The 23,155-nt window shown below is 42.9% G+C and overlaps 1 protein-coding gene across 1 annotated transcript in view; it reads right to left on the bottom strand.

Annotated features, from left to right (window-relative positions):
• Window positions 1-739: 739 nt before the first annotated feature.
• KIAA1109 (KIAA1109 ortholog) overlaps window positions 740-23,155 on the bottom strand; it is a 393,986-nt gene continuing 371,570 nt past the window's right edge. The window contains 9 exon segments of the mRNA XM_040330387.1: window positions 740-1,553; window positions 6,503-6,668; window positions 15,147-15,281; window positions 18,284-18,478; window positions 19,722-19,925; window positions 20,785-20,844; window positions 20,847-20,892; window positions 20,894-21,007; window positions 21,009-21,037. Of these exon segments, the coding sequence (XP_040186321.1) occupies window positions 1,337-1,553; window positions 6,503-6,668; window positions 15,147-15,281; window positions 18,284-18,478; window positions 19,722-19,925; window positions 20,785-20,844; window positions 20,847-20,892; window positions 20,894-21,007; window positions 21,009-21,037 (1,166 nt within the window). The 3' untranslated portion in view covers window positions 740-1,336.

Genomic DNA, 23,155 nt, shown 5'->3' with positions numbered 1-23,155 from the left:
ATTTAATTTTGATTGCATGGGATGCCTGAAATCTGATTTGCATCTTAGGCAGACTTCTGGGAAAATTGGTGAGCCAATCACACGAGCAGGAAATGATGTTTCTGGGGAGTGGTCAGTCTGTGTACAGAATACCCCAGGTAGTCATATTGCAATGCATTCTCAGAAAATTACAGTGGCTGCAGATTGAGAATGAAAGTTCATTTTTATTAACATTCAATTACAATATGATTTGTGTCGCAAATATATGTGCTATATTATTTTTTGGTTATTTGCAATCCCCCCCACAAAAGTGTCTGGATATGAAAAGATATAATGCATGAAATGTTAAAAATTTGGAGGGGGTGTCCTTAACTCTGAGACACACTATGTTCCCAATAGGGGTGTTCGGGGAGAGGGGTCACCCCTTCTGACCATAATAAATACAACTTATGGTTTATCTAAAACTTTGATGATTTCACAGTTCCTATGTATTACTCAATATACATCGATCTGACTCAGTATTAATCATACCTTATTTTGTTTATATTGTTTCTGTCATATAAACATTTATCTTTGCTCAATTTTCTTTGTGAAAACCCAATAACAATATTTGAAATGATATAATAAATTATAAAAAAAAAAAAGAAAATGAGAGGGGTGTACTCACTTTTGTGAGATAATGTATATACTGCACTTAACATTATCCAAACAATCTCTGCAGATAACCAACAAGCCACATAAACAAAACAATCATTAACCATTTTCACATTGTCAACAATTTATTATTATGGCCAATGGGAGGGGGGAATCAAGAAAATTCACAGTTAACATTCTGCAGTTATTACAGAAAATAATATTGCACTTTAAAGTAATGACACAAACCCCATCCATTTACAGTGTTGAACCCCTTTTTTCAGTCCAAAATATACAGACGTATGCAGTGCGTAATCCTATGCAGAATGGCAGCATGCACCACAGTAAACAATTACATTCACAACGGAATTTATTAACCCCTCTCATCCCTGAGTCTTATTTGTATTGAGATGAACAAAGTGCCGGAGGAGAACTACATTAATGGGTCCGCTTCAGGCTCAAATGATGTCTTGTGGAAAACGGATGAATGCGCAGAAATGCAAATATTGCAGTGGCATGTCATATCACAGCAAAAGGCCATGGGAGTGATCACAGGAAGAAATGTAGCTAAAACTGCTCCCAGGGATGAGAGTTAACATCAGTTAAATAAAAAATAAAAAAAGCTGGTCAAATCCAATGCATCTGTTAAAACATTCTTCTGTACAGTATAAAAAAAGTGTAACTTATTTGATCTCTGACAATTTGTTCGCAATTCTCTGCATGTTCAGTGCTCCTCCTTTTCTTTTCCTTTTTTTTCCTTTTCATCTTGTAAAGCCGACCCCAGCTTTTTAATCAGGACCGAAAGAACCTTGTCCAGTGGATCCATTACTCCACGCTGAAGCCATTTTGGAATTGTAGTTCTGGCGTGGTGGAATCCTAATTTCTGAAGTATGTAATCCACTCCAACAGGGTCAATTTTCCTTCCTGTCCAAGATATTAGCCTAAGAAGAGGGAAATGAGAAGGCACATTACTACATGTCTGGAAATATGCAAAAAAAAATAAAAGTACTGTACTAGTGATCTATGTTTGGCTTCTCAGCTATGCTACTCCCACCACCCCCATTATTCACAAGTGTACCAGAGAATTTAGGGACACTGGAAATTATTTGCCTTTTCATTCATTGAAAAGAGACATTTTTAAGGTTTCAGTAAAATGTGAAAATATTTTACAGCAGAAACACAATGGACAGTAGCTGAGCATTGAAGATGTTCGAAAAAGGCAGTACAATGTGCAGTGATGATGTACAAAGAACAGTCACCCATAGCAACCATATGGCAAATATGTGACTGATGTTTATAACGCTCTGCCTTAGGCCCCTTTTACACGGACGGATAGAATGGTGCTTTAAGCTGCAGATTCTCAAGTTATCTACTGCAGCTAAACACACACAATGCTTTCCTATGGCCCCATTCACACACTGCGTTTAGCTGCGGTTTCGTTACATGCGGTATGGTGCAGATAGAAAAAATAGATTTGACTGCGTCCAGGAACGATTTTGCGCAGCTATCTGCACATAACTGCAGGTAATCATAGTGCACTGTGTCAGCTGTGGATAGCAGCGTGAACAAAATAAAAAAAACAACAGGAAGCACATCAAAATAAAAACGGTTGATATGGGGATGACAGTAATGGCCAACCGCAGCTTAACGCAGCTGCATGTAAACGCAGCTAATTGCAGTGTACAAATGCAGCCAATCGCTGTGCCTGGAGTCTTGAATTTCAAAAGAAAGAAACATGCTTTTAACTGCGGCAGAACACCCGTCCGTGTGAAAGGGGCCTTAATCAACAAGCATGTCTGATGTACTGCCATAAAGTAATCAGAGTAATACTTCTTCTACATCATGGTTCTTGTATAACATTGGTGTTTATTTACTAAAACTGGAGTGTGCAAAATCTGGTGCAGCTCTGTATAGAAACCAATCAGCTTCCAGGCTTTTTAGTCAAAGATTAATTGAACAAGCGGATTGGCTACCATGCACAGCTGAACCAGATTTTGCACTCCCCAGTTTTAGTAAATCAACCCCATTGAGTTAAAGTTTAATTAAAGGATTTAAAACATGGTAATCTAGTTGCATAATTAAAATAGAGGCACTTCTCAAAGCCTGCACACTTTGTTATTTCTAGGTTCACCCACTACCAAGACAAACCAGAGTGCTGTATTAGACCCCTTTCACGCTGTTTTTTTTTAGGCACTTTAGCGCTGGAAATAGCCTCTGCTAAGCACCTGAAAACCACCTCCCTTTCATTCAAACTTGACTTTTCTCATTGGGGCGGTGTGCTTGTGGGACTGCCTATTGGAATGAATGGGCAGTGCTTCCGAAGCGCTGCAACACAGACATTTTTAAACCCTTCTTTGGGGATAAAAGCGCCTGCAAGCGACCGAAAAGCACTACTTTACCGCAAATGTGGCCCCAGTGTGAAAGGGGTCTTGCAGAAACAACAACAATGGTCTTTAGTGCTCTTTTTTCCTCCCTACAGGCCATAAAGTAAGATAGGAAATGTTACTGGCCAACAGATTGATAAGCTGCGTGGAAAGAAGCAGCCCCAGCATAGTCACAAGAGTCATGTTTTTGTATTATAAAATCTCAGGTTTTCAAGGTACTGGATAGTATAAAAACTAAAAGTGGATGCAAGCACCAAGAGCACTGTCACTCCAGAGTCATATTTGTAGAAGTACAAACCCACTTACCAACTATCTATTAATGGACAATCTATGGTTTTAAAAAATATGCCTCTGAACCCTTTACTTCCTGAGAATGTTCCTAGTTTTTTTGTGGGCTAGATTTAATTGTTACCTATAATATGCTTTGTTGGCTAATATTTTAATGAACAGCATTTAAATAAGCCAAAACAAATTTGCCATTTACCCACTATTCTGTCTACACCAAGATTAAAGACCTTAAAAAAAATCACACATATTTACTAAAGATTAGGAAAAAATGTGTATGTTTTAAACACACGTCGGCTACCATCATCAGCACAGAAGAATATCTCTTTAAGTATTGGGTTATGAAGAAAGAATGCAACTTTCTGTTTTTGCGGAAGGATTTTGCTACCATATGAATCTACATCTTGTTTCCTGTGAATTCCTAACAAATATTGGAGCGTGCAGCTCAGAGATTAGCATGTTAGTTTCAAACCTTTATTTGTAGTATTAAAAGAAACTGCAAATGCTAGAGGATTCTTTAGCTAAGAGTGAATGTGTAAAAAAATCGCAGCAGTAACATTCTTTTTTTCGTTTATAAGAATTTTTGTTCAAATTCACACCATTAGTGGGCAACAGCAATGGCCAATTTTTGTGCGTCCATCTAAATTTGAGTGATCGGCATGTTGGAGTTTTTTAAAAACAAACTATTTTCTAATCAATGATGGGAGAATTGTGTGAGAAATACAATCAAAGAAATGCGCACAATTGCAATAAAAGAAAAGAACATTGCCGGACAAAAAAATTATTTTCTGTTGCAACATGAGGTGAAATTGAAGGCTTGGTTGGTCGAATGTCGAAATCAATGGCGACACTATCGGATCACAAAACACATGAAACTTCTGATTTTTGAAAGAAAATTACTTTGGAATACGACCCAAGTATGACCTGCATAAGTCTCAGGCAAAATTTCCCCTGCCTCATAATTCTTCCCCCTTTAGTCCATGATCAGTTGCTGCTTAGCATCTCAGTGGCACACAATCTTGTTCTATCTCTCAGCTATAATCAGCTTCCACTCTGTCTCATTTCTCCTGTCTATGACCAGCTCTTGCTCTGCCTTTTCGTTCCCTATGTCCAAAATCATCATACCCTGCTAAGATCAACTCCAACTCTACTTATTCCATAAATGGTCCAAGATCAGCTCCCACTTAGTCTTTTGTATGCCTTATCCACAATCAGTTACAACTCTCCCTACCCAATGTCCAACAATCAGTTCAAAATCTGACTTTTTTTTTTTTCCAGTAATGCATGATCAACTGCCTTAGCCCAGGCCTAGAAACTAGCAGGCACCACTAAACAATTTTGTGGTTTAAAAATCTGGTTTCTGTGTATAGCTTAAAAACCCATACAGTGTTAATATTTAGGATTCGTGGTATCCTTGTACAATCATTTTTTAAAGAATACCTCACAGGCCAAGAGTTCATATTCATGAGTACTTGGATCATGTTGTCACTTTTAGGTGACTAAACACTGGCCAAAAAAATGAAGGAATCCCCACCCAGGCATACCCTCCCAGCTTAGCTAAACAACATTTTTGTAAACGTGAAGAGAAGACCTGGTAGCAGCCTTACAAATGTAAACAACAGAAGCTTGATGATGAATCGCAAAGAAAGCAGTGACACTCCTTGGGAAATGGGCCTTGAAAGGGAAAGGACGAATCTTGCCCTTGAAAACATAGAACTGAGAGATTAGCTGACAAATCCACCAAGAAATAGTGTATTGCGAAGCAGCCAGACCCTTGTGGGGACCCTCAGTCAAAACAAACAGGGAATCAATCTGTCAAAACAAAGCTGTACACTTCAGAAGAATGCAAACAGCTTGATCATCATCCAAAAACCTAAGCACCTAACTCCTTAGTATGTTTAGGATTGCGACAAAAAGATGGCAAAACCTCGTCCTCATTCTGGTGGAGTGGAGAAGACACCTGAGGTAGGAAAAGGGGACTGAGGTAGATACCCTGCACAAGACTTTAATCAAGGAATGAAACATGATAGGTCTCAGAAAAAGTACAGCCAAGGCTGAGATCCATCTCTTTTGGTGATACTCAAAGTCAGAGACATCGCCACTCTAGACTGGAGAAAAGCCCAAATATGAGCTTCACACCAGATGAAATGAGTCTTCCAAATATGACGGTACACTTTCCTGAAGGTTGACTTTTTAGACTTCAGGAGGATAGGAATTACGGAAACCAGACACACCCCTTCCCCTCTTGACTTGGGCTTCAATAGCCATGTTATCAAAGCCAACGACCTTATAGCAGGTTGGAAGATCGCACCCTGCAATAGCAAAAATGGTTGACCTGGAATAGCCTGCGGGCTCGTCTGCCAAGAGATCGACAATACTAGCATACAACATTTTTCTTGGCCAAGCCAGTGCGATCAGAATCACCAAAATGCCCTCCACCTTTGTCCTGTACAACAGACGTGGAAGCAGTTGAAGTGGAGAGGAGGCACAGATCAGGAAAAAAGGATCCCAGTTACATTAAACATTTGCTATCAGTTAACTGCTATAGTAACTCAAATGGATTTTGAAATAGTGGCAATGTCAGTGTGTTGCCTGTGTTTAATTCACACTAAGCATTTCCCAGTCCTCTGCATACTACAAATAGTGGTCCCATGAAAAGTGTATGAGAATTTAGATAACCAGCAGAGGAAACCACAGAAAAATCTGACCAAATGTAACAATACATTCACCTCAATCTAAATAGATAGGGGTTTTAGTATGGTTCAACTTTAAATACCATGGTTTGTATCTGTACCTTAAGCCTCGTACACACAGCCGGTTTTCCTGTCGGGAAAACTGCCATGAGAGCTTTTGGCCGAGAAACCCGGCTGTGTGTATGCTCCATTGCAGTTTTCCCAACAGGAAAACTGCCAGAAAAAAAAAAAAAGAGAGAACCATCTCACCCCCCCCCCCCCCCGGGATTCCCGTCGGTTTTTAACCCGCCAGTTTTCCTATTGGAAACACTGCGATGGAGCATACACAGAGCCGGGATTCCCGACCAAAGCTCTCATGGCAGTTTTCCTGTCGAGAAACCCAGTCGTATGTAGGGGGAAAAAGTTACCAAGCAGGTTCTCGGTTTTCCCCTCAGGAAACCCGCACATGTACAAGGCTTTACAGTTTTTTTTTACATACAAACCGCTAAATTAAGAACAATATAGTACATATTTGGAAAGAAAAATAACCTTAGTGTGGGCTCCAGATGCCAAGTATTGCACATGAATTCTCTCCAGTCCACATAAGTGTAATTAGTGTTTTCTTCCTTTTCTTTCTCAGAAGAAGCATCATTAATCTGGATCACTGGACTTTTTTGTCCTGGACGTGTTGTGAAAACTCGTGGTGGAAAAATAACTGTGGGTAAAAGGCAGACAATTATGCAGGAGATATTACATATAACAGATCAATAATAATAATAATATCCTAATCCACAATAAAAATATGAAATAGGATTCACTAAGTCCCGGTTTATGTAGCATAGTAAAATAAGACTAAGGTAAAGCCTGCCCATTTTGGTTTTAAAGGCAAAGTACAGCCTTTTCAATAATTATACAAGCCCAATTCCAAAAAAGGTGGGACGTGACAATGCAATGATTTGCAAATCTCACAAACCCATATTTTGTTCACAATAGAAAATAGAAAACATATCAAATGTTCCGGGCTCCGGCCTCCCTCGCATCATTAAACACCCTCAAAAGGTGTGGCAGTACTGTTTCCCCATACTGCTTGAAAACTTCAACGGGGAGTCCATCGTCCCCTGGGGCTTTCGAGTTAGGGAACAAACTGGTCGCCATTTGTAATTCTTCAAGGGTCAGAGGGGCGTCAAGCATTGCCTTATTGGAAGCCAACACCACCGGTAAACAGACGGGATCCAGGTATTCTGTCAGAGACTCTAGCGAATATGCCCTCTTAGATTCATACAGGTAGGAGTAAAATCTCACAAGTTCAGACAAAATTTGGTCTGGGGAGTTAGTCACTCCACTGGTGCAGGTATGCAGCGCCCCTATAGAGGGAGACATCTGCTGGGAGTGGGCAATAGTTGCTAACATGTGTCCAGTGTTCTCCCCCTCCTCATAGAATGCCGCCCTCTGGGAAAAACGTTTCCTCTCCGCCCCCGAATCATGCTTGTTTTTAATGCAGTGCTGTCTGAGGGCCTAAGGATCATGGGCATCCAATATTGTGCTTCGGCCTTGTCCCTTGCACACATAGGTTTCTCCAAATTATTGAAATCTTTTGATGATATGATGTACTGTAGGTGATGATATATTTAAAGTCTTTGTAATTTTATCATTACTGATTTACCATGCCTTGTTCTGAACTCTGTGCGGAGGTGGCCATCTTGGTAGAGGTAGAGCTTTGCTTCCTCAAATCAGAGCCTCCAGCAAGGATAACAGTAAGCAGCACAGGAAGGATATCACAAGATCTCACTCCAAATCTCCTAAGACTGGCAAGTAAGAGGCAGCAGTGATTTAACTCTGATTTAAGGCCCATACACATGATCGGAATTTTTGACAACAAACTTCAAAATTAGCAGGTTTTCAAAAAAATCTGACCGCGTGTATGCTCCATCGGACAAACTTTTTCGTTTTTCATCGGACAAAAGTTCGCTCTGCAAACGGACAAACTTTTCGGCAACAAAAGTCCTATGGTGCAAAGTCCTGCTGTGTGTACAGAAATCCATCGGACTTTAGTCCGAAGTACAAATACGCATGCTCAGAACCAATGTTAAAATCAACCAACACTAGCAGAAGTTGTCCAAAGGGTGGCGGTAAAGAGCAGAAAAACCACGTGATTTTGGAAAAGTTTGCTGAAAACTCCTGTCGTGTGTATGCATACCAAGTTCACGGCCAATGCCCTTTGGACAAAAATCCATGCAAAAGTTTGTTTGAAGTCCAAGTGTATGAGGCTTTACACTGAAAGTTTTACACCTACAGGGCTGTAGGCACAAGAGGGCCTTTTTACACTCGAAGACCAGGAAATGCTTTTTTCTAATTAGGACAAAAGGTAAGTCGTTCATGGTATTGCATAGACACAATCAACAAATCTTCACTTTTTGAATTCCGTTCCACTTTAGCCATTTATTATGTCATTATCTTCAACACACTACAATTCTCAGCTGCTGGAAACCTGTTACAAGGCAAACATTGAGGTTTCATGTACACAGGGCACCTGCATTTACAAGAATGTGATCCAGGTGGTAAAACTAATTTTATACTTCCCATAGTCACTTCTACAGTGTCTAGATTAGAGGTCGACCGATATGGGTTTTTCTCTGGCCGATACCGATGCCGATATTTAGAATTTGGGCCGGCCGATGGCCGATATATGATGCCGATTTTTGCGGCCGATATTTTAGGCCGATTTTTTTATTTTTTGGCAGGTGGCGCTAATTGGCACTGGCAGATTGCACTGGATGGAACCAATTGGCAAAAGCAGATGGCACTGATTGGCAGGTGGCACTGAATGGCACTGGCAGGTGGCACTGGTTGGCACGTGGCACTAATTGGCACTGGCAGGTGGCACTAATTGGCACTGGCAGGTGGCACTAATTGGCACTGGCAGGTGGCACTAATTGGCATGTGGCACTGGATGGTACTGGCAGGTGGCACTAATTGGCAATAGTTAGCACTGGCAGATGGCACTGGCAGGTGGCACTAATTGGCAGGTGGCACTGGATGGCCTTGGCAGGTGGCACTAGTTGGCACTAGCAGGTGGCACTGGATGGCACTGGCAGATGGCACTGGGTGGCATTGGCAGATGGCACTGGGTGGCATTGGCAGATGGCACTGGGTGGCATTGGCAGGTGGCACTGGATGGCATTGGCAGGTGGCACTGGATGGCATTGGCAATGCCAGGTGGCACTGGATGGCATTAGCAGGTGGCACTGGATGGTATTGGCAGGTGGCACTGGATGGCGTTGCCACTGGCAGGTGGCACTGGATGGCATTGACAGGTGGCACTGGATGGCATTAACAGATGGCACTAGTTGGCATTGGCAGGTGGCACTAGTTGGCATGGCATTGGCAGGTGGCACTGGATGGCATTGGCAGGTGGCACTGGCTGGTTGGCATTAGCAGATGGCACTGGCAGGTTTCACAGCACATAATGTAGTGGATAATGTGTGAAACTCTCTATACAGTTTCACAACTGCTGCAGAGAGAAAAAGAGGAGCTCAGATTCATTGCGATGTTGAAGGTGGGCGGGACCGGGTTGGGCGGGGCTCAGCTGTCCACCAGCCAATAGGATGAGATCATTGGCTGGATAGCTGCTGAGTCCCGCCCACCCCGGGTCCCGCCCACCTTCAACATCGCAACGAATCTGAGCTCCTCTTTCTCTCTGCAGCAGTTGTGAAACTGTATGAAGAGAGAGTTTCACACATTCAGCTACATTATGTGCTGTGAAACTGTGAGAGCAGAGAGAGAGAGGAGCTCAGATTCATCGTGATGTTGGAGGTGGGCGGGACCCAGCAGCTATCCAGCCAATGATCTCATCCCATTGGCTGGTGTTGGACATCTGAGTCCCGCCCACCCCGGGTCCCGCCCACCCCGACATCAGTCCGACAGCTTCATTCTCCTTCACACACACGGCACTGCTCTGCAGACAGTGTGGAGAAGGGAGGGGGAACCCCATGTTCCTCCTTCCTTCTCCACACTCTGCTGATGCAGATCTGCTAAATATCGGCCACATTTGGATAATAATCGGCCGATGCCGATTTCTCCAAAATGACTGAATATCGGCCCGATATATCGGCCAGCCGATATATCGGTCGACCTCTAGTCTAGATGTATTTGTATGGATGTATTTAGCCATAGAACAGGCTGAACAGTCCCATAATGCAGCAATGTCTTGTTTGTGTAAATGCAGCTAGGCATTGCTGAACATCTAGGTGTGAATTTAGTCACTGCAAAGCAGAAAATGACTCGAGATGCCTAAGAAAGCATGGATTTTGATGCCTGTATACTGCCATTTGCAAACTTTCATTATGACAGAGCTACCAGCTGTAATGCTTAGTGGTTGTAAACCTCTGAGATTAAATATGAACAAAGCATTTCCCTCTAAAGTGTGTGCTTGTTTCAGTCACTAAGTGTCATTTCTTTCTGCTGCCTCTTTCCTCTATCTGCATGAGTTTTCTTAACATCAAGAGGTAACAAGGTGACAGGGGGAGGAGCTCCAACACACAACCTGCCACTGACAGCCTCAGCTCTGTTCCTGTGTAAAGGTGGTTGTGTACCATCACTCCAACTAGCTCTCAGAGAAGAGGTCCATCACCTAAGGACACCAGCAACAAAAGTGAAGCTAGCTAGGAGTGGCAGGAGGTCTATAGGGGATATCCCAGGAGCTTTTTATGCCTGTTTCCAATCACTGGAAAGTAGCTGCTTATAACCCATGGTAAAGACTTAAATAAGATCATTTTTATTTCCCAGGGGACCAAGTTCATTTAACACTCAGTCTTATTCTGATCAGCGGCCCTGTTGTCCCTAAAAACAATTCTATATGCTGGTCGTATTTCCACCCCCTCCTGAAGCCCAAAATATGGGCATTCCTGTGAGGGGAGACACAGCCGACACATAGCCCAAATGAACAATCAATGCTGATTATTCATTCAAGTGAAATTTTTTGGCTCTGTGTAAAGTATTTGCCCTGCAGCTCTGAATGATCTTTTAGTATTATGGATGAACAAGCAGCACTAAATGTCATAACAATTGACTCATAACAATGACAGATCATTCATGGCTCTCTGTGTGTCTATCAGGGCTGTGTACACATACATAGTCTGGATGATGAAGAGTGCTGCAGCGCCGTGTGGGCTATATTTCTTTATATATCAGTGATCGATCAGCAGAGTTGGTATGGTTGCATGTGTAAAACAGTCCAACATTGCTGATTGCTCATTCATAAAAAAAGAAAGCTCACACAGTGCTGCCACACTGTGTCATCCATCGGCTGGGCTGTGCATGTGTAAACAGCCCTAAAAGACACAAAGTGCTGCCAGTGATCCGCTTTTGTGAATGACAGTGCTGATCTCTGAAACAGCCCCGCTACCAAAGATCAGAGTTACCAATTACAAATCTGTCCATCTCCTAGCAGCATTGTTGGACAGGGGTCAACCTGTCCGACCACACTGCTTAGACACAAAGGGATGGACTTGAGCAAAACCAAGTGCTCTGCACACTTGATCTTCTAAGGAGTTAAAAAAGAAATACAATGTTTGATGATACATATTTATTGAAGAACTCCAGCTTTTCCTCCCCAAAACAACAGATGCATTGTGCATGTAGTTGAATCACAACCCCCCGTCAGTTTTTGTATAACTATCTTCCTTTAGCTGTATACAGCGGGTTTCTGTGTCTGTGACGTCACTTCTCCTGGATGAATTTCTAAGTACTTTGACTTCCTTTTCCAGTCCTGATACTACATGCGCCATGATAATTTTAATCTCTGTAGTTTCAGGAGTTCTCGGAGTTTATGTGGGTGGTCCTAGGGTTTCTCTGGATGTTTCTGGATCTTCATGTGGGTGGTGAATGGTGTAAATGGGTCATACCTCCACCTGTGTCTTTCCTGTCTTGCAGCATGCCAAAGAATAATGGCGTATTGCAAAACTACATAGCAAGGACTATGGGAGGTTATTATAATATGTAAAGGAATCACTTCTCAGAGAGCATGGCTCCAGGAGGGCGGGATCTGTGGGGGGAAGGGGGACTCTCCCTATTCACACGGGAGGACAAATTTTACTGGGCAGGACTGAATTTTAGTTGTGATCCATTTAATCTATCTTTCAGAACAGGCTGTATATATTATATGAAAGGGTTTCCTTCTGGAATAATGCTGTGATTTGTGAAGCGGGACTTGGGAGGTTTTGAATCTATCTGTAGGTGTGACTGTGCGGGACCAAATGCTAATTAGGATGTATTCAATCCCACCCACTATCAGAGCTATGAAGGAAGTTACATCATTGGCAGAGTCTGAAAGACTACAAAGGGGAGTGTTACAGACTCTAGCTGCTGGAAAGAAGTGGCTGTGGAAGGGACAGAGTCTATCAGTGTCACGTTACAAAGCAACAACTAAACACAGAGGCCCGGATTCTTGAAACACTTACGCCGACGTATCTCTATATACGCCGCGTAAGTGCACAGATGCGCCGTCGTATCTATGCGTCTGATTCCTAATGCAAGATACGCCTGAAATGTGGCTTTATCCGACCGACATAAGTTTGCTACGCTGTCGGAGCCTGGGCGCATATTTACGCTGGCCGCAAGGGGCGCTTCCATTGATTTACGCGTCGAATATGCAAATGACCGATATACGCCGATTCACGAACGTACTTGCGCCCGTCGCATGAGTATACGCCGTTTACGTAAGGCGTACGTCTGGCATAAATTTATTCCACCTATAGGGAGGCGCAACCCATGCAAAGGTATGGACGACGTAACAGCCGTCGTATTTTACGTAGTTTACGTAGTACTATGTGAATAGGGCTGGGCGTAGGTTACGTTCAGTGATTCAACGTATCTTAGGCGTTCGTTCCGACGTGATTCTGAGCATGCGCACTGGGAAACGTCCACGGGATGGCACATGCGCCGTTCGTTCGGCCCCTCATTTGCATGGGGTCACGCTTCATTTTAATGTATCATGCCCACTTCCTTCCTACTTTGAATTAGGCGGGCTTACGCCGACCAATTTACGCTACGCCGGCGCAACGTAGGGAGCAAGTGCTTTGTGAATACTGTTTTTGCCTCTCTGTGTTACGTCGGTGTAGCGCATATGAGATGCGATACGCCCGCACAAATATATACGCCGCTCTACGTGAATCCGGGCCAGAATATCAGGGGATCTGCAGACAACAGAGCAATATCGTACAGAGGTATGATCCTGTGTCCTGTATAACTAAGAAATAATATTATGAAATATTGTATCCAGACAGGTGCAGCTCTAGTGAAATCATTAGCATGATTACTTTTCAAGTGTGCTGAAAGAGACCCATTATTTAGAGAAATCCATAAGTCATCACAGCAGATACGTGAGTCCATGGTTTCTATTAGACAAAAGGAGCTGGAATACAAGCTGCCCTGTTTTGTTGCCTCTTAGATAAATTAGTGCTCTGGAAACCCTTTGATATGTACTGAATGCTTGTATAAAGATCCTTGTAAAAAAAATTCTCTTTAAGAGTGTTTCTGTGTGAACTGATGATGGTACCAAATATGATGCACTATGTAAAAATGTTGTCTGGTAAATTTACAGGCATATATATAATTTAAATATATATATATATATATATATATATATATATATATATATATATATATATATACACACACACACACACACACAACACACACGTCCACAGCAAAAGCAGCTACAATGGGCACGTGAGCTTCAGAGCTGAACCACAGCGCAATGGAAGAAGGTGGCCTGGTCTGACGAATCATGTGTGGATGGCTGGGCGAGTGTGACTGTGTATGTCGCTTATCTGGGGAAGAGATGGCACCAGGGTGCAGTATGGGAAAAAGGCAAGCTGGCAGAGGCAGTGTGTTGCTTTGGCCAATGTTCATACAGATATTAGTATTGGTGCCAATACCAAGCATATGCACGATCACCTCCGACTGTCCCGTGCCCTCCTCTGTCCTCCTTCAGTCTCCCTGTGTCCTCCATGCTCCTCCAGTCCCCCTCTGTGTCATCTGTGCTCCTCCAGTCCACCTCTGTGCTCCTCTAGCCCCCCCCCCCCCCATGCCCTCCGTGCTCCTCCAGTCCCCCCCATGCCCTCTGTGCTCCTCCAGTCCCCCTCCATGCTCCTCCAGTCGCTGTCTGTGTCCTTGGTGCTCCTCTAGTCCCCCTCCGTGTCCTTGATACTCCTCCAGTCTCCCTATGTCCTCCACAAAAAATATGTAATTTACTGGCTCCTTCCTTTTCTGAATGCACAAAGTAATCACTGACTCTGTTCATAACTGTTTACCATGCTTCAGTTTATAAATGGAGGAGCCGCTGTTTCCTGCCTATTCATTTTCAATGCAGCTGAGGCTGCAGAGAAAGGAACTGGGGAATCTGTGTCCTCAGTCCCTTTCCCTGTCTCAAAGGGAAGATGTCAGGGGTCTGTTTAAACCCCTGATATCTCACCAAAGCCACCCCCCAACAGGGCTGATAAAATAAAAATAAAAAAATGTAATATTTAAAGGTTAAAATTGTAAAAAAAACGAACAAAAACAAACTCAGTCCACTCTACACCTCCCCCTCCCAAAAAAAGAAAGCATTGTAAAAATAAAAATAAAAAAATGAATTGTAAAAAATAAAATAAAATACTACTGACACAGTCCATGCGTCATCAGTGCTGCATATTAGTGCCACTGTAACATGACAAAAAAGAGTATCAGTAATCAGTATTGGCGAGTACTTGAAAAAAGTATCAATACTTGTACTCGGTGAAAAAAGTGGTATCGGTGCAACCCTAGATTGAGGAACACAACAACGAGTTTGAGGTGTTGTCTTGGCCTCTAAATTCTCCAGATCTTAATCCAACCGAGCATCTGAGGGATGTGCTGGTAAAACAAGTCTGATCCATGGAGGCCCCACCTCGCAACTTTGAGAACTTAAAGGACCTACTACCGATGGCTTGGTGCCAGACACCACAGCATACCTTCAGAAGCCTACTGGCTTCCATGCCTTGAAAGGTAAGGATGGTTTTGGTGGCAAAAGTGGGACTTACTCAATATTAGGTGGGTGGTCATAAAGTTAAGGCTGCTTGATGTACAGTATACAGTATGTGCAAGTTTATCATTTTTCTTACAATTATTGAAAAAAACAAAAAAAACAATTGACATTACACAAAATAATCCATACCTTTTTCTTTCTCTTTCAAATAGGCAGACACCAAATCATGCAAAAATATAATCAATTCAGCATCCATTGTGACACATATATGATCTGTAAACTCTGTAACAACGCTGCACTCCACCTTTGGCTTACTGTCAACATCTGTAGTGAACAAAATGACAGGTGTAAATAGGTAAAAATACAATTTCCAATCATCAACATAGTCATCCTCCTGCTAAACTAAAAGATAACGCTTATGATTATGGAGATTATTACTGTACTGAAGCTGAACCCTATCCCAATGCAGACACTTTTCCTGCATGTGGGTAGGCATGCTGCTTAACTACTTGGGACCCGCACTCTAGTCAATTGACGGCTACAGCGCGGATCCCAAAATCCAAGTGGACGTCATTTGACGTCCGCCCTTTCGGGCGGTCCCCGCGCGCGCTCCAGAGCGCGCAGCGGGGAAAATCTGTGTTGGCCGTGTCCCTTGGACACAGCCAATTACAGATCGCCGCGAACGGCCAATCAGAGTGGCCGTTTACGATCTGTGCGGCCAATGAGAGATGATCTCATATGTAAACATATGAGATCATCTCTCATTGCCGTTTTACACAGAGACAGCGGTGCTGTCTCTGGAGAGGAGACCGATCTGTGTCCCTTGTACATAGAGACACAGATCGGTCACCCCCCCCCCAGTCACCCCCCCTCCCCCACAGTTAGAACACTTTATAGGAAACATATTTAACCCCTTCCTCACCCCCTAGTGTTAACCCCTTCAATGCCAGTCACATTTATACTGTAATTAGTGCATAGTAAGTTATAGCACTGATCGCAGTATAAATGTGAATGGCGCCAAAAATGTGTCCGCCATAACGTCGCAGTCCCACTAAAAATCGCAGATCGCCGCCATTTCTAGTAAAAAAAAAAATAATAAAAATAATAATTCTGTCCCCTATTTTGTAATCGCTATAACTTTTGCGCAAACCAGTCGCTTATTGCGATTTTTTTTTTTTTTTACCAAAAATATGTAGAAGAATACATATCGGCCTAAACTGAGAAAAAAAATGTTTTTTTTTTTTTTTTTTAAATTGGGATATTTATTATAGCAAGAAGTAAAACATATTGTATTTTTCTCAAAATTGTCGCACTTTTTTGTTTATAGCGCAAAAAATAAAAACCGCACAGGCGATCAAATACCACCAAAAGAAAGCTCTACTTGTGGGGAAAAAAGGACGTCAATTTTGTTTGGGAGCCACATCGCACGACCGCGCAATTGTTAGTTAAAGCGACGCAGTGCCGAAAGCTGAAATTGCACCTGGACAGGAAGGGGGTATATGTGCCCAGTAAGCAAGTGGTTAATCATATGTCCCAGGCTTTCTCTTTTCTCCTGAGAGTTTTGAACACCCACAAATATAGGATTGAAAATTGGTAAACTCGGTAGTGCATTATGAATCCAGAAGCACTGCCAAAGCATATTGGGAACTGCGTGGAAAGAGTGCAGGGGAGACATTAAGGGGGAGATTTATTAAAAATGGTGCACACAGAATCTGGTGTAGCTGTGAATACTTAACCAATCAGCTTCCAACTTCAGCTTGTTTAAATAAGCTGTGTCAATTACACCTAGAAGCGGATTGGTTACTATGCACAGCTGCACCAGATTATGTGTGCACCAATTTTAGTAAATCCCCCCCCTAAGTGTCTAATAGACCCCTTATGTCTCCCTAAGAGAACCAATCACCTGCACTATGCTATCATATGGGAGACTTGGGACACCAATTAAGTTAAAGCTGAATTCTAGGCAGATATAAAAACACACAATCATGCATCTCTGTATTCATTAACAATTCAGTATTTTGTTTTGCACAGCAGAGGTGACATCAAGGTGGCAGAGAGATGCGTTCTTCAGTCTGCGGATTCTCCTTTCACTTTCTAGTTACAAAAATTGCAGCATACCAGTCCTTAGATATAATGACTAAATTTTGTTTTATTTTTTTCAGGCTACATGAGCAAGTACTGAACAGATGTATTTAAAGTGGTTGTAAAACATATGTATTTTTTTTATTATAACAAACATGTTATACTTACCTGCTCTGTGCAATGGTATTGCACAGAGTTGTCCCTCATCTGTTTTGTGCAATGGTATTGCACAGAGCTGCTCTTCCTCGTCTCTGAGTACCCCCTTGGCAAGCTGTGCCATAAGGGGGTACCCATGCAAGCACACTCTGGAGCAAACTTAGTGCTCCTACATTCCACTCCCACATGCCTCTCTGGTTTAATAATCACTTACCAAAACCGCTCTCCTCTCTACTGAACCCAAACCTCTGGGCCTCCAAGGGGATCATAAATGTATATACACATTTTGTGAGATACTGTAGTTCGTCAGGTTGAAAAAAAGTCCATCCAGTTTAATCAACCGCATTGTATAGCAAACTGACATATCTGATAGCTATTCTTCGCAATTAGAACAGTTTAGTATTCACTAGGAACTTGACAAAAGAACATTGGGGCTAATGTACAGTATAACACGTGTGCTACATTAAAGGGTCACTAAAGGAAAAAACATTTTTTTAGCTGAAATGACTGTTTACAGGGTATAGAGACATAATAGTTAACTGATTCCTTTTAAAAATGATTAAAAATAGATAAAAATCAATCATATAATGTACCTGCAGTTTAGTTTAGTTTTTGCTGTTATTTCCTGGTTCTCTGATGTACAGAGTCAGAGAGCCAATAGAGGGCAATGATGGTTTGAAAAACGCAACTGGATTGGTGCTGTGGGGTTTTAGACACACAGTAATCACACCTTCTTGATTAGTGACCACCGTGAGAAATCTCCCAGTACTGTGGTGATCAGGAAACAGACAACCAGGAAGTGTCCAGAACAGAGAGGATTTACAGCAACATCAAAGCAAAAACGAACAATGAGGACATGAATCCAGGACTGCAGTAAGGTAAAGGAAGCTATTTAGCTAAAAAAAAAAAAAAAATCCTTTAGTGACCCTTTAAACATGTCTACTTGCCCTTACAATGAGTTTCTGATTGTCATTTCTACATTCCAAGTTTGAAAATGAAACAAGGATTCTTTTACTGTTTGCTGAGGCTTATTTTTCCTATAGCGTAAATACAAACATTAGCCCCTATGACCATTGCTTTACATATACCTTGCAGTGTTGGTTCTTGTGGCTCTTGCACATGTATAGATTTAAAATCCAATTGCATTCTGGGCAAAGCAAAGATTGTTTCTGTTTCATGGTTGTAACTAGAGGCTCCCCGAAATCCACTCAACAGACTGGCATTTTTTACTGCTGTGCTGCTCTCTGCATTATTTGCATCAACATTTCGGAGCAAGTTCAGTTCTAAAGGGAAATAAAACATACATTAGTTTGCAATCGCTTCTCTGTCACCATACACTTACAATTTTTATTTTTAAAGCTCAAATGAAGTTTTGTGACAAACATTTCAGGGTGTAATTTTTCAATGTTGTACACATCATCTTCCGTGTGACAATGTCCACTACCACAGAGTATAGCCTATGCCCCACCACTAGCCTGCAAATAAGAATCTCACTGTAGAAGTCCACTGCAGCAGTCCAACACGCACCCAACTGAACCAGGGCAAAGCTGAGGCTCATTGCTGATTGCCAAGCTCATGGTCTGACTGGGGACGTGTTGGAATCCTGCCACAAGCTTAGGTCAGGAACAGATTTTGGGGCAAGGAGTCCGATTTACTAAATTACCTGAGAATGTTCACCTAAAATGAAAATTCATTTCAATTATCCAATCAATGTTTATTTATTTAATCTGCACATGCTTGGATAATTTAAGTGAATCTTCACTCTTTTTTGTGTGGAGTATTCTTAACTTGTTCAGTAATTCAGCCTTGATGCCTGAAAACTGGAGTAAGCCCAAAATGTAGGATAGTCTGAAAGGTTTTTTTTTACATCTTAGGTCCTTGCAACTGCTAACAGAAGTTGATAATCAGCACACGAGTTTCAACATTTAAGATGAGTTAGGGCAGCCATGGACAGTGCAAATTTCTTTCCTGCAGCCACATGATTCCCCCATCAACACAGACCGTGCTGACAGGGAAGTGCCTCCTGTGGAGCTTTCGTCTGCTCCCGGTGGAGGAAACCTACCCTGCCTGAGAAGACAGTGACATTGCTATAGCAGCCGCTAGAAATAATTTCAAGTGAATCTGGCAGGCTGATTGTACCCAAGTTGATTGATCGATCAACTTGGTACATTCAGCCAGCCTACACACTTTTCGAATTTTGGGCAGTTCCCGCTGAACAAGATGAGATTCCAACTGTCTATGGCCAGCTTTAAAGTCATACAAACCAAGATGAATGCTTAGCAATTGCATGGAAACCGTGAAATTAAATATTTATATATACACTTGTCCTACTTGCAGCCCTCACTAACAAAGCACCAATATTTTGCTAAATGTTTTTTCAGAATTGAATTCCCATCTGCTGTACTGCATTAGGCTGCACAGTATGCTGTGTGGTTTATTGCTGTAGGGACATACTCTTTTACTGGTCACTAAAACTACAATCACATTGTACTTCTGACAAACTGTAGACAGCTGTAAAAGACTGACCTTCATTTCTCATAGCAGTGACATAATTAAACCATTCTTTTACACTGGCAACTCCATGTGGTGGATTTTCATGCCTTCTCCGTGTTATTTTAGTGATTGTTGCCATAGGACTCTCCAGTGCTCCACAAGGTTTGGTGACCATAGTGTTATGACCAAGGTGAAAATCCAGAGTTTGCACAATATAGGTAGAGTGTTCACTTGAACCTAATTAAATATAAAGATTTTATTAAGAAAAAAAAAATGTCCTGCATCCACATTAGTCTAGTATGACATTAAAGTGAACCTTCCTATTCACCAAGCATGTAGACATAGAGGTACCTATATGATCCACTCCATCAGCTGCTTCAAACATACTCCCAAAACAGCAAACTTGACAAAAGAGTTTTAGGCCTGGTTTACACTGCAGGTTTAAGTTTGCATATTCCAGGTGCATTTTTCAATACATGTTTTTGATCCATTGAAATCTATGGAACCAAAAAACAGAAAGAAGTCCCTGGCCCTTTCCATAAAATGCACAGATGTGAATGTGACCCATAGGAAACCATGTTAAATGGACTGTAGTGTGTTTCTTCAAAACTAAAAACGCACTAAAAAATGCATAGGTGACCTAGGTAAAAAAATTAAATAAATGCATAGGTGTGAACCAGGCCTTAGTCAAAAGTCAGCAGCAAAACTCTGATCTCATCACATCACTAACCACTCCTGCTACTAACATGTGCAAAAAGCAGTGACACAAGGCAAAAACATGAAGAGCAGAGGTGTTTGACACCTTCTTTATGAAGTTTTAAAGGTAACATTAAAGCACTCACTGGGGGAATAACTGTCTCTATTAGGACAGAAATCAAGCAAAGCTTGTCTTTCCTGGCTAGTTTGTATTCCGCAGCAATATACATTGACAAAGAAAGTTTTGTGAATTTCCATTTACCTTTTTAATTTAAAACAAATAAATCTGTAAGGAAACCCAGACCAAGAGGAAGTTTTAAACTGCTTATAACTTCATTTGGATTCCCAATACAATGATTTACAGTATAGTTTTTCTTTAATACATTTAGAGAGAATTTACCTTCTTCCCAAATTTTTTGTGCTTCTGTCCAAAATGCAATATTTGGCTCCTCCAAGTGAACAATGCCCAAGATTTAGAACGGAAATTGGGTCCATGAAAGCATGCTAAAGGTCATGTGGTTGCCGTGTAAGCTCATTGAGCCCCCTAACTGAACAGTGTCTTCTGGCAAGGGGATCTGAAACAAGGATATGTGACAGCCAGAGATGATCTTCAGTACTCCAGGGCCAATGACGGTGGTGAGCTGCATCCAGCACTAAAATTCACAGAAAACAAATAAATGTCAAACCAAAAATGATCATGTGTGGCACGTCATAATATTGTCTCCAATCAATTACAGCTGAAACTGGTTTATGTATTTTTCTGCTTAGAATCATATGCTGTAGTTTTTTTTTTCTGTCTTCCTAAAGAATAAGTGCATGTTTGTTGTCAAAATTTACTGTTAAGCCCCTTTCACATGGGCACCTCTGCCCTAATGAAATCCACCTTGCTCAGTGGAGGATCGCTGCCCACTGATTCCCGCTGAGCTTGGCGGATGACAGATTCATGTCCGCTCCGCTGTGCAGAGCAGACACAGTCCCGTTCTCCTCTATGTTAAAATCAGAAGGAAATGGACAGGTAAGGTCCATTTCCATCTAATCCGATTCATCGGACAGATGGAAAATAAGATCACCATCTGTCTGTTTTTGGCGGACAGAATTGGATCGATGGTGGCGGCGTCAGCGGATCATGTCTGCTGACATCTGTGGCTCCATAAAGGACAATGCTATGTCCGATCAGCTCAGCCTGAAAAACTGACAGGCGGACCTGATCTGACAGCCCTTGCTCTGCTCTTTTATATACAGTACCTGTCCGCGAGAATATGTTTCCAGCACGACTGCATTGCACTGGTTCTCGGTGACAGGGTGCCGACATCTCGCACTCGCTGCAATAGGAAAAGCACATTCCAGCGAGCGCGAGATAGAAGAGACGGGGATCCGACTTGGATTCCCGCCAATTCCAGACACTGTGTTTGGTATGAATCATGAGGGGGAACTCCACGCCCAAATTTTAAAATAACCGGCATGGTTCCCCTCCAGGAGCATACCAGGCCCTTGGGTCTGGTATGGATTGTAAGGAGAAACCCCCCCTATGCCATACCAGATCCGTATAAGAGCACGCCACCCCGGCCGGTCAGGAAAGAAGTAAGGACAAGCGAGCACACCCTCCCTCCCTCCTGAGCCATACCAGGCCGCATGCCCTCAGCATGCTCCGGGTGGTGACGACATAATTACCCCGCCCCCCTTATGTCGTCACCACCCCGGAGCATTGCTGGGACTGTGACGTCATAAGAGGGCCTATATAAATTATGTGTACCGCACACCCGGCATTACAAGGGAAGGGAGCGTCGAGTCAACATCGGAAAAAAAGAAGAGAGAAGAAGGCAACGAGGAAGACTGGGCTGGCGCCGCCGCTAGTAAAAGAGCTTCAAAGAAGATAGCGGCACAGCCCGGCAGAAGGATGGAGGCACTGGAGAGCGGGAGAAGAACCGGGGAGCGCGGAGATGACGGAGCAGAAGAAGAGAACGGAGAAGACAAAAAAGACCCCCAAAGTCAGAAGAAGACCCCCGGAGCTGACTAATAAATGATTTCAAAACCTGTGTAGTGTGTTTATTTTTTTGACATTTTTCCTCCAGGTAAATGGGTAGGGGTACGATGTACCCCATACTCATTCACCTAGGGTGGGGGGCCGGTATCTGGGGGCCCCCTTATTAAAGGGGGCTCCCGGATTCCAATAAGCCCCCCGCCCGCAGACCCCGACAACCAATGGCCAGGGTTGTCAGAAGAGGCCCTGTCCTCATCAACATGGGGACAGGGTGCTTTGGGGTGTGCCCCCTGCCCCAAAGCGGTCCACCCCCCACATGTTGAGGGCATGCAGCCTGGTATGGCTCAGGAGGGAGGCGCTCGCTCGTCCCCACTCCTTTCCTGACCGGCCAGGCGGGGCGGCGTGCTCAGATACGGGTCTGGTATGGATTTTGGGGGAACCCCCTACGCCGTTTTTTTCGGTTGTAGGGGGGTTCTCCTTACAATCTATACCAGACCCAAGGGCATGGTATGCTCCTGGAGGGGAACCCATGCCGTTTTATTATTTAAAATTTGGCGTGGAGTTCCCCCCATGATTCATACTAAACAGCGTCTGGAATTGGCGGGAATCCAAGTCGGATCCCCGTCACTTCCATATCGGCTTTTTCCCTTCCTGGTGAGCCAGCTCAGCGCTGGCTCCCGCGACGGGGCTCGTAGGTGGTCAATCTCGCCGAGAGAAAAGGAGCGAGATTGACACAATATCGCGGTCACCTACTGTATGGTTGAACCAAGCTGAGCAGCTTGCAGCTCTA

Source organism: Rana temporaria, chromosome 1 (assembly GCF_905171775.1).
Source record: "Rana temporaria chromosome 1, aRanTem1.1, whole genome shotgun sequence".
Lineage (NCBI taxonomy): Eukaryota > Metazoa > Chordata > Amphibia > Anura > Ranidae > Rana > Rana temporaria.
This window is presented reverse-complemented; position numbering and strand designations above follow the sequence as displayed.